This window comes from Vanellus vanellus (assembly GCF_965231255.1).
Source record: "Vanellus vanellus genome assembly, chromosome: 2".
Taxonomy (NCBI): domain Eukaryota; kingdom Metazoa; phylum Chordata; class Aves; order Charadriiformes; family Charadriidae; genus Vanellus; species Vanellus vanellus.
The window spans coordinates 23,339,259-23,354,339 of NC_138906.1; the positions used below are offsets into that span (position 1 = coordinate 23,339,259).

General features: G+C 40.7%; 1 protein-coding gene across 2 annotated transcripts; it reads left to right on the top strand.

Annotated features, from left to right (window-relative positions):
- The first annotated feature begins 859 nt into the window (after positions 1-859).
- Positions 860-13,693, top strand: HACD1 (3-hydroxyacyl-CoA dehydratase 1). 2 transcript variants are annotated; one of them, XR_014270566.1, is made up of 8 exons: positions 860-1,131; positions 5,032-5,149; positions 6,394-6,412; positions 6,494-6,582; positions 9,272-9,393; positions 11,635-11,813; positions 13,310-13,448; positions 13,651-13,693. XR_014270566.1 is itself a non-coding variant. In XM_082499466.1 (7 exons), exons 1-7 carry the CDS (start codon positions 1,004-1,006, stop codon positions 13,390-13,392), a joined length of 738 nt encoding a protein of 245 aa, XP_082355592.1. In that variant the 5' UTR covers positions 860-1,003; the 3' UTR covers positions 13,393-13,625. The 2 variants fall into 2 exon arrangements, 1 of the variants encoding a protein (XP_082355592.1); XM_082499466.1 differs by lacking the exon at positions 13,651-13,693 and having other exon boundaries at positions 13,310-13,625.
- Positions 13,694-15,081: the final 1,388 nt, after the last annotated feature.

The following is a 15,081-nucleotide window of genomic DNA, read 5'->3' on the forward strand; positions in this document are numbered from 1 at the left end:
GTGGAGTCACCATGGTCACCATGCTTAGCTGTGGAAATGAGGAGCTGGAGGCTACATGTATGCTGCCCGAAGCAGTGAACGGCATCCCCAGGCTCGCACGGGCTGAGCCAGGTGTCAGGATGGCAGGCGCAGCCTGCACCTCCGAATGGCTGTGTCACACCAGCATAGCTCACGCTGAGGCTGCTCCCCCATCCAGAGCCAGTCCCAGCAACTCTCCCAGTGCTGCCAGACTTACAGGAGAACGTATTCAAATGCCACCCTTCTGTTTGCCGGCTGGGTTCTCTTCAGGCCCTAGGAAGACATTTCTCCCCATCTCAGGTGTGGGCCTCACACCTTCCTTGTGGATGGAGGGTGGTATTTATTGAAACCTCCCAGACTGGAAGGTGTCTTCTCCCCAAGGTCACCCCGCCCGTGGCTGTTGGTGGGGGCCTGAGCATATTCCCACCAGTCAGTCTCGGACCAGACTCCCAATGTTCACCCTTGGATGCACATTTCTGTGTTTTTCAAGAACTGTGGTATTTTCTCTCACTTTTCTTGGGGTGGGCTACACCCACCGCTCTTGCCCGGCTGTCACCAGCAAGGCTGGAGAGACGGTACCAACCCACAGGGACCTTCCTGCCACGGGAGGGGACACTGGCGTGACGCCCGGGGGCCGCCTGTGAAGGCCGCGGCCTTGGCCGCCCAGGGACTCCCTGTGAGGGCCGCCGCCAGGCTCACCGCCCCGCCCGGGGGTGGGAGACCGCGGCCCAGCCCGCCCAGGGGGGGCCACGCCGCGCCGCGCCGCCCCCGGCGGCCCTGGCGTGCCCCGGGGAGCCCCCGCCAGCAGGAGGGAGGAGCGCGCAGCGCCATGTGAGCGGCGGGCGGCGGGCGGCGGCCCTCGGGGAAGACAGATGGGGTGAGAGACAGCGCGAGGTCCGGCTGTCAGCGCGGCCTCAGCCCCGCCGCGGAGAGAGCCCCTCCTCCCCGCGGGTGTGCGCCTCTCGCTCCCTGGCCGGGGTGAGGCATGGCGTCCAGCGAGGAGGACGGAGGCGGCAACGGCGCGGTGGAAGAGAAGGAGAATGGCAAGAGAAGGAGGCTGGGCGCCCTGGCCACGGCCTGGCTCATCTTCTACAACGTCGCCATGACGGCGGGGTAAGCGGGCGCGGGGCGCGCCGTGGGCCGGCAGCGCGGCGCCTCAGCGGGGCGCGGACCCGCGGGAGGCGGGTGCAGGGGCGGCCCAGGCGAGGCCAGGCGGGGTCCAGGGGGCCCCGGCGGGGTGGCGTAGCCGTGGGGGCAGCCGGGTGTGAGAGCCGGGGTCGCGGGGCAGCCCTTGCCCGCCGCGCATTGCCTAATACGGTGCAGCGCTGCCAGCCGCCAGCGCGTCACCCCGAGCCCGCCGCGGAGGTTAAGTATAGCCGGGACAGGAATGCCGGGCGGGGGTGCCGCGCTGGGCCGCGTCCCTCGGCACGGCCGCCCCCCCCCCCCCTTCTCCCTTCACCTCCGCCCGCCTCCCGGCCGGCTCTCCCGGCCCCCCGCCCCGCGCCGGGAGGGGGCTGCCGGCCGGCGGCCGCGGGGAGGCGAAGGTGCCCCTCGGTGCCGCCGCGGGGTGTCGGGGCGAGCGGTGCCGGGCTGTGAGAGTTGACGCCGCGGGTTACCGTCTGGGGTAGCCCGTTGAGGGCGGTCCGTTCCCCCAGGGTCTAAGCGGGCAGAGGTCGCACCGGGACCCCCCTGCCGGGCAGCAGCTCCCAAAGGCCAGCGGGGAGCCCAGCGCCGGCGGGTGGAGGGGACAGGGAGGGCTGTGGTAGCCCGAGGGGCGGGTGTGAGCTGGCGCTCCGTACCGCCGGCGTTCGTTTTGAAGAGAAGATCAGAATAGCGCTCACGTTTATGTTCTCAGTGCTTGGCAGCACGTACTTTCACTTCTTCAGAATTTGTCCTGTTCACTAACTGTTGGGAAAAAAACAAACAAGCAAACCAACCCCTATTAACTTCCACATGCTCAAAAGTAAACTAAGAACGAAGAATTTCATAACTTTTAGTCTGACATTCATCATGAGAGCAGTTTTACCTTGGTCACCAGTGGGTGAACTCTCTGCCATTTGAATCCCGCAGAGCAAAACTGATACACTGCAGCTGAAGCGGGAGCTCGAGCACTGATGCAGAAAGCCAGGAATATGATCGTAACAGCTTTCTTCTCACTTGCATGTGTGGATCTTGAACACGCATTCAAGTCTGTTCGTATATTGCAGCAGCCCCTTTTGAAAAGTTCTTTTACTCAACGTAATTTTTTTTTCTGGCTGGCAGGTTAATGTTACCTCGTTGCATTCCCAGCCTCAGGCTCCATGTGTGAATTTGCTAATGAACGCTGACTCCTGCCACTGACTTTTATGTCTGTGGAAGATTATCAAACCGTATTAGTTTTGACCTTACGTGCTCCTTCAGTATCTCCCACTTCCTTCTCTCCCATCTTCCATTAATATCTAAAGGGATTAAGACATGTAAAATTGCATATTTTATGTGGAAACAGAGAAATAAGTTTCAGGAACAAATTCTTATTATCTTTTACGGATATATTATAAGAGAAAAATAAACATTTGAAATGGAGCAATACTTAACAGGGGCACTACACAGGATAAGTAAGTAACAAGAACAATGTATTTGTCCAGACAGTGCAATATAGCAAAGTGTTTCTAGAGTTTTAACAAACTAATACATAATTGCATGCTAACAACTATTCTAATAAAAAAGTTGTAGCTTATCTTTCTTTCTAACAAAGGTTTAAGGGACTAGAATTACCAATACCCAAACTTACTCAAAGTCCCAGCTGGAAATGCTACCTTTATTATGGAAAGCGTTTTCCATTTCCTGGTGATTTGCAATATTTAGTACAAGGGCTTTCCTGAGATGCAAAGTCAAAGCCACTGACAACTGAATAAATAGATCTACAGAAATTCATGGCCAAATAAATATTTATTTAAGAAAAATATATTTGCAGCCTTTGCTTCTGAGTGTAGTCCAAGATTACTTCTCTCTGCAACCATTTTGTTACAGAATGAGGTGCAGAAAATGCATTGTTAGATTAGATGTATTATGACTTCTCAGGCAAGGGCTAGGACAGAGCTGTTGCTGTCACCATTTGTGCTGCCAGCTGGATATAAACTCACTGGCACCTTCCTCTTGTCAAACACTTCACTATAAAACAGAGCAGTTTTACTGTGAAGGACTACCAGTGATATTCCAGTAATTCCTCATTTCCACAGATGTGGGAGACAACCTCAAATTAATGCACTCAGATTTAAAATCCGTTGTAAAATCTAAGTAACACTTGCGGGGGCAAATTTTGGAGCTCTGGCAGATCGGATTCGTGGGCTTAAAGTAGAAGGGATCAGGAGGGGAATCATTCCTACCTAGTGGGGAAGCCTGAGTAACTTTATGTGAGTTTGAAATGCTGTCATGAAGTGCTGGAATGGGCCACGCCAAGTGACTGTGTAGCAGTAGGCACCATGTGTAAGCGTTGTTAAGGGGCTGATACTGCAGTACATGCCATCTGAGGCAAACAGAGAGCTGTAACGATCCATGCAACTCTCATGCCGTTACAGAATAACGGGTTTGACCAAAGATCAGTATTTCCTGGTAGCCTGTTTCCAATGTTAGCCGATACCTTATGCTTAGGGAAGAGTATAAGAACAGGAGGTGTGTTAAATATTTACCCAAATGTTTATGCAAATAATTCTCTGAATGTTTATATGCTCTCCAAATCTGCCTCTGAGTATTTCTCAGCCCCCTCTGCTTTGTCACTTGGGCGCTTCCTTAGCCAGAGCTCATGTCTATGTACAGCGTGCTCTCTATAGCTTTATGTAGAATGAAAGGACTGAGTGACTTCCCGATATCATCAGACAAGTTAAGCTAAAGTTATTGTAATTTTTGTGGTTTTATTTTTAACTCTCAAAATAGCCATCCATAGCTCTGGTTATGCCTATAAGTCTATATTAAATAATTTTTGTACTTAGTCGTGGTGGATTGAAATCTGGAGTTTCAAGGCACCTCACTAGCATGATGTTTGTGAGAATGTGGTATGGCTCTGCATTAAGGATGGAACATATAGTACACTGTTTTGAAAATCTTAATTATATAAACATGGATTAATTATGTGGAAGGAGTTGCATATGCCTTGGGTTATTGTACTAGGTGGTGGAGTTCAACCCACCACAGTTCAGAAGTTTATTTTTTTTAGTCTCAATTTCCATTTGAGATCTCAGTTTAAGTTTTATATCAAATTCCAGTTTGATTAAAAGATACTGTTACTTTCTTTCCTTTACATTGGAAGGGTTATCAATTGGTAGCATTGTTTAGTTTCCTTAAAAAAGTATTAAAAAACTAGCCAACACCATCAAATGTGACAGTTGAACATACCAGCCTCTGGAAGCCAGGAGCATAGAGCACCCACCTTTCAGCTCTTTGGAGTCTGATTTTCAAAGATGAGTTCTCAACACTTTTGAAAACTGAATCGTAATGGTAACTTCAGTTGGACAGTCACAAACAGAAACATTCAGATTACTGGTCAGTTCTGAAAATTACGAGTTGAGGGGCCATGAAAAATGTAAAAATTATGTGTATAGGTTTGGGTCCTTTACTTATACAAACCTATGACCCAAAGGGGCGGCTTCAGTGCAGAGTTCATGGCATGTTTTCAAATAACAGTAATTCATGGTAAAGATGCATGAGGATTTAATAGTAAAAATATATAGTCACTGCTACTGAAAAGTCTGAAGGACCTGTGTTTTTTTGGGGGGGGTCCCATAATTTCAAGTCAGTCTTCTGAAGGTAAACAAGTAATTTTCTATCCTTTTCCATGTAAAGGGATAAAAGACTGTCATGTTTACATAACATTATATAATATTTATGTCTAAAGATATTTTTAATAATCTACTAAGAACACCAACAAGTAAAGAAGCAAAGTTATTCTGTGAAGAAAATATTCTACTAAATTATTTACCGTGGATGGATATTTTTAGAATTCTAATTTGAAATGTATCCATTCTCTTTCTTTTGTAGGTGGCTGGTATTAGGTATTGCCATGGTGCGGTTTTATATACAGAAAGGAACACATAGAGGCTTATTCAGAAGCGTTCAAAAGACGCTTAAATTTTTCCAGACATTTGCTTTGCTTGAGGTAAATTTTAAACAATAGTTTGCTTTACTGGATGCTGCATATCATAGGCAAAACACATTATTATTAACCTGAATTTAGTATCAAAATATTATATTAGTACTTAAAGTCCTTTTAACTTTATTATTCAAAGAAGATTTTGGGGGGGGGGGCAAGGTGACTAGTTGAAATAAATGGGCGCATTTTTTCAAATTTTAATTCTAATATATTTTTAAATCAAATACTGCCTGAGAAGTGCTTTGGTTTGAGAGTCTTTAACTCAAAATGCAAAGTTTCTGAAGGCATTTCAGCCATCAGATCAACTCTCTAGCTTAGTAGATATCTCATCTCCATGTCCAGAGATTGTAACTTCACTCTTATTCCTTATACCAGACTCATCATCCTTCTGTGCCTTTCCTGCTTCTACTTATTTCCAGACTCGATTCACATGCCCCATCTAATCCGTTACAACAGGGTCTCTGCAAGTTGTGCAAAGTATTTAAATAATATAACTTGTGCCAGCTACGCACTCGTGGTCTCAGTTTATGGTACATCTGTGGAATGAAACTGATTGGTGTACTGAACACTTACAGTTCTTTCCCAGGCACAACAAAGAGTACCTACCTATATTTTAATGTTTTTTCTCAATCTGCGTATAACATCTGTAGTTCAAGCATATTAAAATCATGTGGCCAGCTGCGTATAGGCTTTTACGCTATTAAACTTTCACAATAAATAATTCTACTCAAATCTGTCAAAATAATGAAAACTATTTGCTAAACATTACTGACCAGAAAATACAATAAATCTGAAGCTTCATAGCTGTCATTAGCAAAATTATAATAATGTTATTAATTCATAACGAATACAGAACACTTTAAAATTGCTATGTGTTTAGCATCCCTTTTATGACTTTTATGACTCCCTGCACACTGTCCTGTGGAATTCTTTTTTGAATAAGATAGTGGAATGGGACAATATTAGTTGAAAAAATAAATGCTTTGTCAGTATCTAAATATGTAATATATGCAATTAATTAGGAAAATACATCTATATGTCATGTGTTTGCACAGATCAGATGCTGAGCCCATCACAGCATTAGTTGCCAGGGCTCTAACATGTATTTCTTTTAAAGACTGTTGGTTAGAGACAAAAAAACAGTTTTTCAGAATTAAGCCCAGGTTTATATTAATATCGAAAGGCTGTGTTTATAGTATAGAGAGTAACATAGTCTACATCAGTAACCTCTAACTTATTTTTATTTACAGGTAGTCCACTGTGCAGTTGGTGAGTTCTTTGTTTTAGTTTCTCTTGTAACTGGTTAAAACATGAATTGTGGAACGGAGATAACATGTTTCTCTTTTTAAGGAATAGTTCGCACATCTGTGCTTGTGACTGGGGTCCAAGTGAGTTCAAGAATCTTCATGGTGTGGTTCATTGCACATAGTATAAAACAGGTATGTGCGTGAGCAAGTTGCGTTTTGATTGTTTTTGAGGGGAAGCTATTAATACAGTTCTCACTTCACCAGGAAGACCAATTTAAAAATTAGTGACATTCCTCCAGAGAATACTTACATACTCAAGTGTGATTTTGGAAGTTAGGGTTACAGGATGGAACTTATGTGCTTCCACCTAGGAGACTGGGTGAGTCTTAACTGTGAATCAGCCCTGTCTTTGGTGTCTCTGGTGTTGTGCCGGCTGTGGTCTGCCTAAGTGAGATCAATGACTACTGCTATTATTTACCAGCAAATCTACCACAGTGTTACCGGTTCCCTTTCAAAACTTAAATTAGAACTTACTGAATTAATCTAAATGAAAATATGTGTTAAGTTAAATGGTCGTGATTTTGCAGTTTATTTTAGCAACATTCTCAAAATTTTAATGTTATGGTAGTATTAGTATTTGATGGCATGCATACTTCATTTTTTTCATTAAAAATATATCAAGTCACCCAGCATGCCACAGTGATGCTTAAGGTCCTGTATAAATGACAATAGTTTATTTGCCTGGCTGCAGGTGGTTATTTTAAGTCCAGTGATTTGTTAGCAGAATGAAACAAGCAGACTGCTCACAGCTGGTAGATAGGACATTCAGTTCAGTTTCTGAGGTCCGCTTTCTGTGAAGGGCATGTAAGAATTAAGTGATAGATTTTGAGTCTGAGCTCCTGAATTTCTTTAAACTTAAAAAGCTGAGCCATTAAACTGTCTCACCAGCAGATGGCATATGCCTTTCTTCTGATGGGATGTCATAGCACCTGCCTCAGTTTTCAAATCTCTTTGTTTCAGTTCACAGAGGACTCGTTTTCTACACTTCATCTTTTCCTTTACTGTTGCTTTTGGAATAGGCTTTTCATAGCTTTTTTTTTTTTTTTCCTTAGTAAGCTAAGTGTTTTCATTTGTCCCTTAAGGGAAAATGTTTCAAAGATTAACAATTTTTTTGTATCGAGTGTTTACCTGAATGCTGGATATAGCACTGCATTTTGCCATTTTGTTATTATCTGCAGCAGTGAATTAAATCTGTAGCATATCCAGTCATTTCTTTTGTTTCCTTTATCTTCAGTACAGTAGGTCAAGCTGTGTCCAAGAAAAAATACATCTGAATGTATGTCTGATTGTATTTCACGCTGCTATTGCTTATCAGGCATGAATGTTCAGGGTCACTTTAGGTGGTGAGAGGATTGTTAGTGATAATAGCCAGACCCAGATCTCTGTTGCCTTGCAAATCTCAGTCAAGCAGAGATAGGAATTCTCTGTATACTTATTTAAAACTCTTCTGCTTGGATTTAGCACTGTGACATGAATCCAAGTTTGGGTTATCAATGTTTGTCTCTAATTGCATGAGGCTAAGAACGGCCTAATTCTGTCTTTCCCTTTGCTTATTTGTTTGGATGTCTTTGCGCTTCAGTTGTTGCTATTTGTTTGTGTTTGGCAGTATTTTTATATCTCCTTTTCTTTTGCGATGTTGCTGAGATCCTTTCACTAAAAGTGCACCTTCTTTGACTGACACATTGAGGGCGCAATTTTATGAGATGCCGAGCACTTATAATTCTTCTTGACTTTTGACAGAGTTGTGCATTTGCAGCGTCTTTGAGATGTATTCAGCTTTGTCACCGTGTTGCATTTTATTTAAAAAAATCGTTTTCCTTTTTTGTAATTTTAACAAAACTTGTGTTACTTTATTTTATTTCGCAGACATCCCTGGAGCTTTTCAGCCTTCAGGCATGGAAGTGTATTACAAAATTCCTCCCCTTTTAAAGAAAAGAAAATTACTTGCGTGTAATTCTTCTCAGAAGGTAGTGTTTGTAATAGATCCCCACATGCCTTCTTTGTATTTGGGGACTCTTGTTTATTTCTTCACTTAGAGTGAAAAAGAACTGATGTTTTGAAACAGCAGAGAGATGTGCTACCTACTGATGAGGCAGTTTAATGACTCAGAACTTAAATTTTAAATGGGATTGCTGAATGAGTTTACGCAAAGCTCCTGATCTACCAACTACTCTTCATTTAGTGATCCATCTGTGTTCCAGCTCCTTGACTATCTCACAGCTCCCTAAAATTTAGCACAGTCTGCTAGATTTGATCTTCTGCGACCAAGTTCCAGTTAGTAGATTATACTAAGCAATTCCCTTTGTGTAAAGTTTCGTGGAGATGCACGTTAAACAGTGAGGAAGGAGCAAGATAAAAAGTAAGAGAAAGTCTAGGAGACAGAATAGTGAAATGCAGAATGGGTAAAAACTGATTATGAAAGGAATGTGTCTTCTGCAGCATTGTTTTCTTCTTACAGTTGTGAGGAGTAAGAAAATAAACAAGTAAATCAACCACAAATAAAAGGAAGGAGACAGTTAGCATAGTGAAAATGCAGGTAGAGAATAACAAGGAGTAATAAGCTTAGTTATAGGATTTTATATTTTGATATTTGCATAAAGGATAAGGATTGCTCAGTTTGCAAAATGTCTGTTTGTTAGTAAATACATAAAATAAAGAACTGTACATGGTAATGGTTTCAGCATATCACTTTTATGCCAAAATTTTCTTTTTTCACAAGATGTTAGTTCTGTTCCGTATATCTTAAACAGAAGTCTGTTGCAGTTTGCACAGAAAAGAAGCTTAAGGATGAAGAAAGTGTTGGTTCTTTATACTTCTGCAGATCCAGAATGAGGAGAGCGTTATTCTTTTTCTGGTCGTATGGACTGTGACAGAGATTACTCGATATTCCTTCTACACATTCAACCTGCTCAACCATTTGCCATACTTCATTAAATGGGCCAGGTGGAGATGTCTTGCACTTCAGTTTCTCACGGTTCTGTGCATGTTAGTTTCACGCATGCTGAGCTAACACACAGGAGAGCAGATGTTTGAGCTTTGGTTATGTGTCAGCAGAGTGCAAGTCAGTTGCTTTCTGTACTTGGGACCGTTGCTATTTGGTTTAAAATGTTAAAAATATTTTAGCTGAGATTTGGGGTGTGATTTGTTCTCTGCTTTCTGTGTCTCACAGTTTGAGCTCTGCTTTAATTTACTTTTTTTTTTTTTCTTTATCTTTGGAGTCATCTTTTAATTGACAGTATTGGCTCCTTAAGATGCTTTTGAATACGATGCCCAAAATTAAGCACATGTGCTAGTCTTTGTGGATTTCCAGTCTTTGAAAACGAGTTGTGTGCATACTACTACTTTATGAGAAGTTCTGCTTTGTCCGAGCTTTTGTAAGGTGAAGCTACATATTGACTTAGTTTAGCCCACATAAAAAGTGTGTTCCATATCAAAACTGCTTTGATTTTGAAGCAGACTTAAGACTGGCCTCTAGATCACATCTGTTACAGAGACTGCATGTTTATCAGGAGACTTAACTGGAAGAGTAGTCATTATTTGAAAAACACATGTAAGACAGTCTTACGCTGTTAGAAGGAAAATATCTAACCTACATTCAGCACAGGTGATTCTTATGTAAGAGTGTGTTTGTTTATTTTTTTATTTTTGTTTTATAGATAATGCAGTTCTGATGTTTCTAATATACTTCTTTGATATGTCTGATATCTATGTCCATTCTTATAATACATTATCTTTTTGCTAATACCTAAGGTGGTAGGCTTGGTTATGTTTAAGCACTAAATAGCAAACTTGAAAATAATCAGGTCTGGTTTCATCAATAATTTTTTATTTAGACTTCAGAAATAGAAATGCATTCAGAAAGTACTATGTTGACAGATACACTTTTTGCCATCAAGTCAGAGTGTCTTGAATGATAGAATTTTTGTTTCCGTGTAACAGACAATAGGGAAAACTGATATTCTCACACCAGAGGTATATGGTGAAATACACTATAAACAAAACATTTGAAAATGTATTATCTTTTCATAGAGTCCAAAATATCCTATCAAGATTTATGGATAATCAAACAGCACAGCTGGGCATAAATTCAGTACTCCAAGGGAGCCAGAAATTTCTGATCTTTATCTTATAATTGTAAAAGATTTGTCTGTCCATGGCTAATGAAATAGGTATGCACTAAATTTTAGTTCAGAATTTTTACTTTGTTTTGTTTGGGTTTTTTTTCACTGCATAGAGGCAACCTGTGGGTAGGTCGTGGCATCAGTTCCTTCTTATACCTCTCTTAATCTGTTCTGTGACTTGTGAGTCCACTAAGCCCATCTGCTCCTAGAGCGGTTCCATGTGTGGTTGCTGCTGTTTTGGATCTCGTCTCTTTTGGTCATGGACTGCACGCTGTACCTTTTTCTCTGTGTGACAGCTCTCGTTACTGTTCCCTGCATGAACTTGAGAGCTGTTCCTTAGGAGAAACTGCATCTCCATCGTGCACAATGCATAAGGACAGCACAAACCCTATATATTACATTTTTCATTTTGTTGACACCTATGTGGCCTATGGCATTCAAACCACATATTCTTTAAACTGAATGCCTTTGCCTTTTATTTGCACATCTTCTTTCTATTTTAAAATGGATCTGATGAATTTCTGGCATGCTTATTTTATTTTTTATTTCCATTAGTGGAAAATGTAGTAGTATTTGGATTTCCCACGTGGCAGTGGGTAAAACAGGCTTCTGATGTTTCTCAATGTTTTCATTATCTTTAAAGAATTTATAATACATAGAATTGACCCACTGTCCAAGATACATAGGATCATCTGAATTTGGGATCCAGTTCTGGTCTGAATTCTGTTGGTGACAACAGGAGCAAGATCAGTAAATTTAAAAAAAAAAAATTAATAATTGGAGATGACAAATTTGCAGATTTTTTTACTCTTTAGTATTAGAAAGACATACAAACATTCTGATACTTCACTGTTTTTAAATAAAAGGATTGAGGAATGCATTCTCTGTAAACCTAAGCAATGCTATCCAAGGTAACTGGAATTGGTATTCTGTGCTAAGTTAGGATGTGGTCCTTGATTTTGGTGTAGGAACTACTGTAATACATTGCTGTGCCACTAATAATAACAAGAGGAAATTTTAAATTTGTGGGGTGTTTCTCACAAGGGTTTTTCTTTTAATGCAGATACAACTTTTTTATCATTTTGTATCCTGCTGGAGTTGCAGGTGAACTGCTAACCATATATGCTGCTTTACCCTATGTGAAGAAAACAGGAATGTTTTCACTGAGACTTCCCAACAAATATAATGTCTCCTTTGACTACTATTACTTCCTTATTATTGTCATGTTCTCCTATGTGCCGTGTAAGTATCACTTAACTTTTGTAACACTAACAACGTAATAATCAATTATCAGTTATGCTGGAAACACTGTCTGTGGTTAAATTTGCTGAATACTTTCTTCTATAAAAGCCTGCTTTCTGTTGTTCCAAGCTTTGCTGTTTTAATTGGTTAGACTGAAATTTTCCATCCTGTTATCTGCCTCAGAACATAAGCAGTCTTAAAAATTTCAGTGGAAAAGCTGAAAACATTTCTAAGACTTGGGCAAAGAAAAAAAACTTTTTGCTTACGCACAGAAATGTCTGTAACTGCATTGCTGAGAATTTCTAGTGCCCCTGTCACTTTGAAACAATAGCTTAAAAATTGTCCTCCAAGTTGTGCCAGAGATTTGCCTTGTTTTTATTGCTATTGATATCCAGTTCTGTGTCACCTCTGAAAATCACCATTAGAGCGTGCTTGGAAAAAACTTGAAGCAATATTCTCCAAGATTTTATTTCCACAGAAATCCACCCCCCAAACGTCTCTGAACATTCTTCAGTCCCTGGTTTAATCAGATTGTCCTTGTACTTCTGGATACCAGAAGCCACAAATCAGTTGGCTAACCAGAGCTAAGATTAGAGAGACTGTGTCTTTCACTTCCAGTGTTATTTCCACCAGTAACTAAGCAGTGTAGACAAGGAGAAAGCAACCTGATTCAGGTATAGCACCATGAATGGGTCTAGACCAAACTAGGCAAATAGAATATTTTAGATAATCTCGACAATGAGGCTAGAAACAAGGCAAGAGATTAGGGAGAGGCATTGAGAAGCAGGAAAATTGAAGTTAAAAGGGTCTGTGATCTGCATCTGTAGAAGGTTATTTGTTTAAGAAGTTGGCCTTAAACATGGACTTTCACAGTATGCATGCATATGCATGCATACTGTGACTTTTTTTTTTGTCACAAGAAATCATGAAGGTGAATGAGAGAGACTTATTTGAGTAAAAAATGTCCTAAGCTATCATAACTTAGTAAGAGTTTTACAGTTGTTTATGTAACTTAATGCTTCAGGAATAAATCCGATTTTCTCTCCGTTAAATATAAGGATCAAATATATCAGCAGGACAGTAATATAATAGATTACAGAGCGCCAGGAGGGAGGCAGGTCCTCACTTCAGACTTGAACAGGTAGTGTAAATTTGTATCCTCCTCAAAACCTTAATTCAAACATGCTTGCCTTAGCAGAGATTTGAGGACTTCAGGCACTGCTGTAATGTGGTTAAGTCCTGTTTATACAAATAAAGTGTTGGAGGGAAGATTTGGACATAGGGTATGCATTCAGGGGACCATGCCTGCCTTTTGAGTAGTTATTGTTCTGTAATTCATGGCAATGTTCGTGACTTCCTGTTATTTACCTTAACCAACTGCAGTGCTGTGTGCCATAGTTTTTTCTCAGTTTGTCATTCTGCAAAATTGTATTTTTCCGTTATGTGATCTGTTGAATTTTTTCATCTAATTTGCTCTCTTTTATGCTTTGATCAAGTATTTCCACAACTCTACTTCCACATGCTGCGGCAGAGAAGAAGGGTGCTTCATGGAGAAGTGATTGTGGAAAAGGACGATTGAATCAAGCTGTGTAACTATGGTGCTTTTAATGGAAATGGAAAAAAAAAAAAAAGAGGGTAAAAAAACCAAAACTTCCTGTGATTTTTCTGAGTCCAAGTTTTAAAACATGGAACAAGAATAAACAACTGTGCATAAAATAGCATGGACTGTATTATTTTTATGTTTAATATATCTTCAGAGTTACCTTTTAATCCTTGGTTTCACTTTGATTTTTAATTGTTCATTTCGTCAGACAAATTATTTTCTTGTTTTCAATAGGTTGGCAAATAGCTTTAAGAATTGGAATGGTTGGCTACTGTGCTTTCTACTCTGAAAGTTCTGTTGTGATCTGTAGTCATCAAGAACAGAAGGAGAGTTGATAAGTTGTACTGAAAGTGAGTCTTCTGGAAAACAGAGCATAAATTAGGTAATGGTGTTTTTCATCGACTAGGTGGCTTAAATGTTATTCAAGCTTTATATTAAATAATATCTTTCCAGTTATAAGTACTTTTAGCGTGTTGTTCAACATTCTTTGGATTACAGGATTACACTGTAGAATTCCAGAAGGACTTTTGAAAGGAGCTGCATTCTTGATTGTCAGTGCAAATTTAGAACTCTCTGTATTTTCATTTGTAATTTTAAAGGTATGTAGAATAATAGATATAATATTAACTGGTTAAAAGTTTGTGCTGAGGAGTAGACTTGATGTGCCTTCCTTTCTCTGATCATTGGCTGGAATGGGACTTGTTTGCAGAGGACAACTGATTGTCAGCTTGCTTCCTATTCTACATTTAATTATGTATGCAGAAAAATTAGTCTTATGAGGAACGACCGAGGGAACTGGGGTTGTTTAGCCTGGAGAAGAGGAGGCTGAGGGGACACCTTATCACCCTCTACAACTACCTGAAAGGAGGTTGTGGAGAGGTGGGGGCTGACCTCTTCTCCCTGGCGACAAGTGATAGGACGAGAGGAAATGGGTACAAGTTATGTCAGACGAGGTTTAGATTGGATATTAGGAAACATTTTTTCACTGAAAGGGTTATTAAACATTGGAACAGGCTGCCCAGGGAGGTGGTGGATTCGCCATCCCTGGAGGTGTTTAGAAAAAGGGTAGATGTGGCACTTGAGGACATGGTTTAGAAGTGGTTTTTGTCAGGGTAGATTAATGGTTGGACTTGATGATCTTAAAGGTCCCTTCCAACCTCAGCAATTCTATGATTATAGTATTGCATTTAGAAACTGTAGCTATAGTGAGATAATTAACTTCTTGTAAATAGCTAAGTGGGATAAAATATATTTGAAGTAGCATCTTAAAATATAAATCATGCTTTGAATCATCCCATTGTGCAATTTTAATTGCTCCCTCCCCATTAGTTGTTTATACTGTGTTGACCTACTTCTATTTAATGTCTTCAATCATCTGCAAGAGGGATCTACAGTATATTACTAAAAGTTACAGATGATATTACACTATATGATACCTGAGTGGGAGAGGTCCAACGAATTAGACACAGCATAAGAGATTCAGAGAAAAGGTAATGCACTTGAGGAAACTTGGATACTTAGAGAGAAGACTGAAATGTAGTAATATAGTAAGAAGCCTTGATAATGTAGGCAACACAGTTGTTTCTGGCATCACTGATGTCAAAAGAAGAGTATATATGCAGAAGAACTGCATCAAGCAGCTGAAAATTGGAATATTCCTTATGA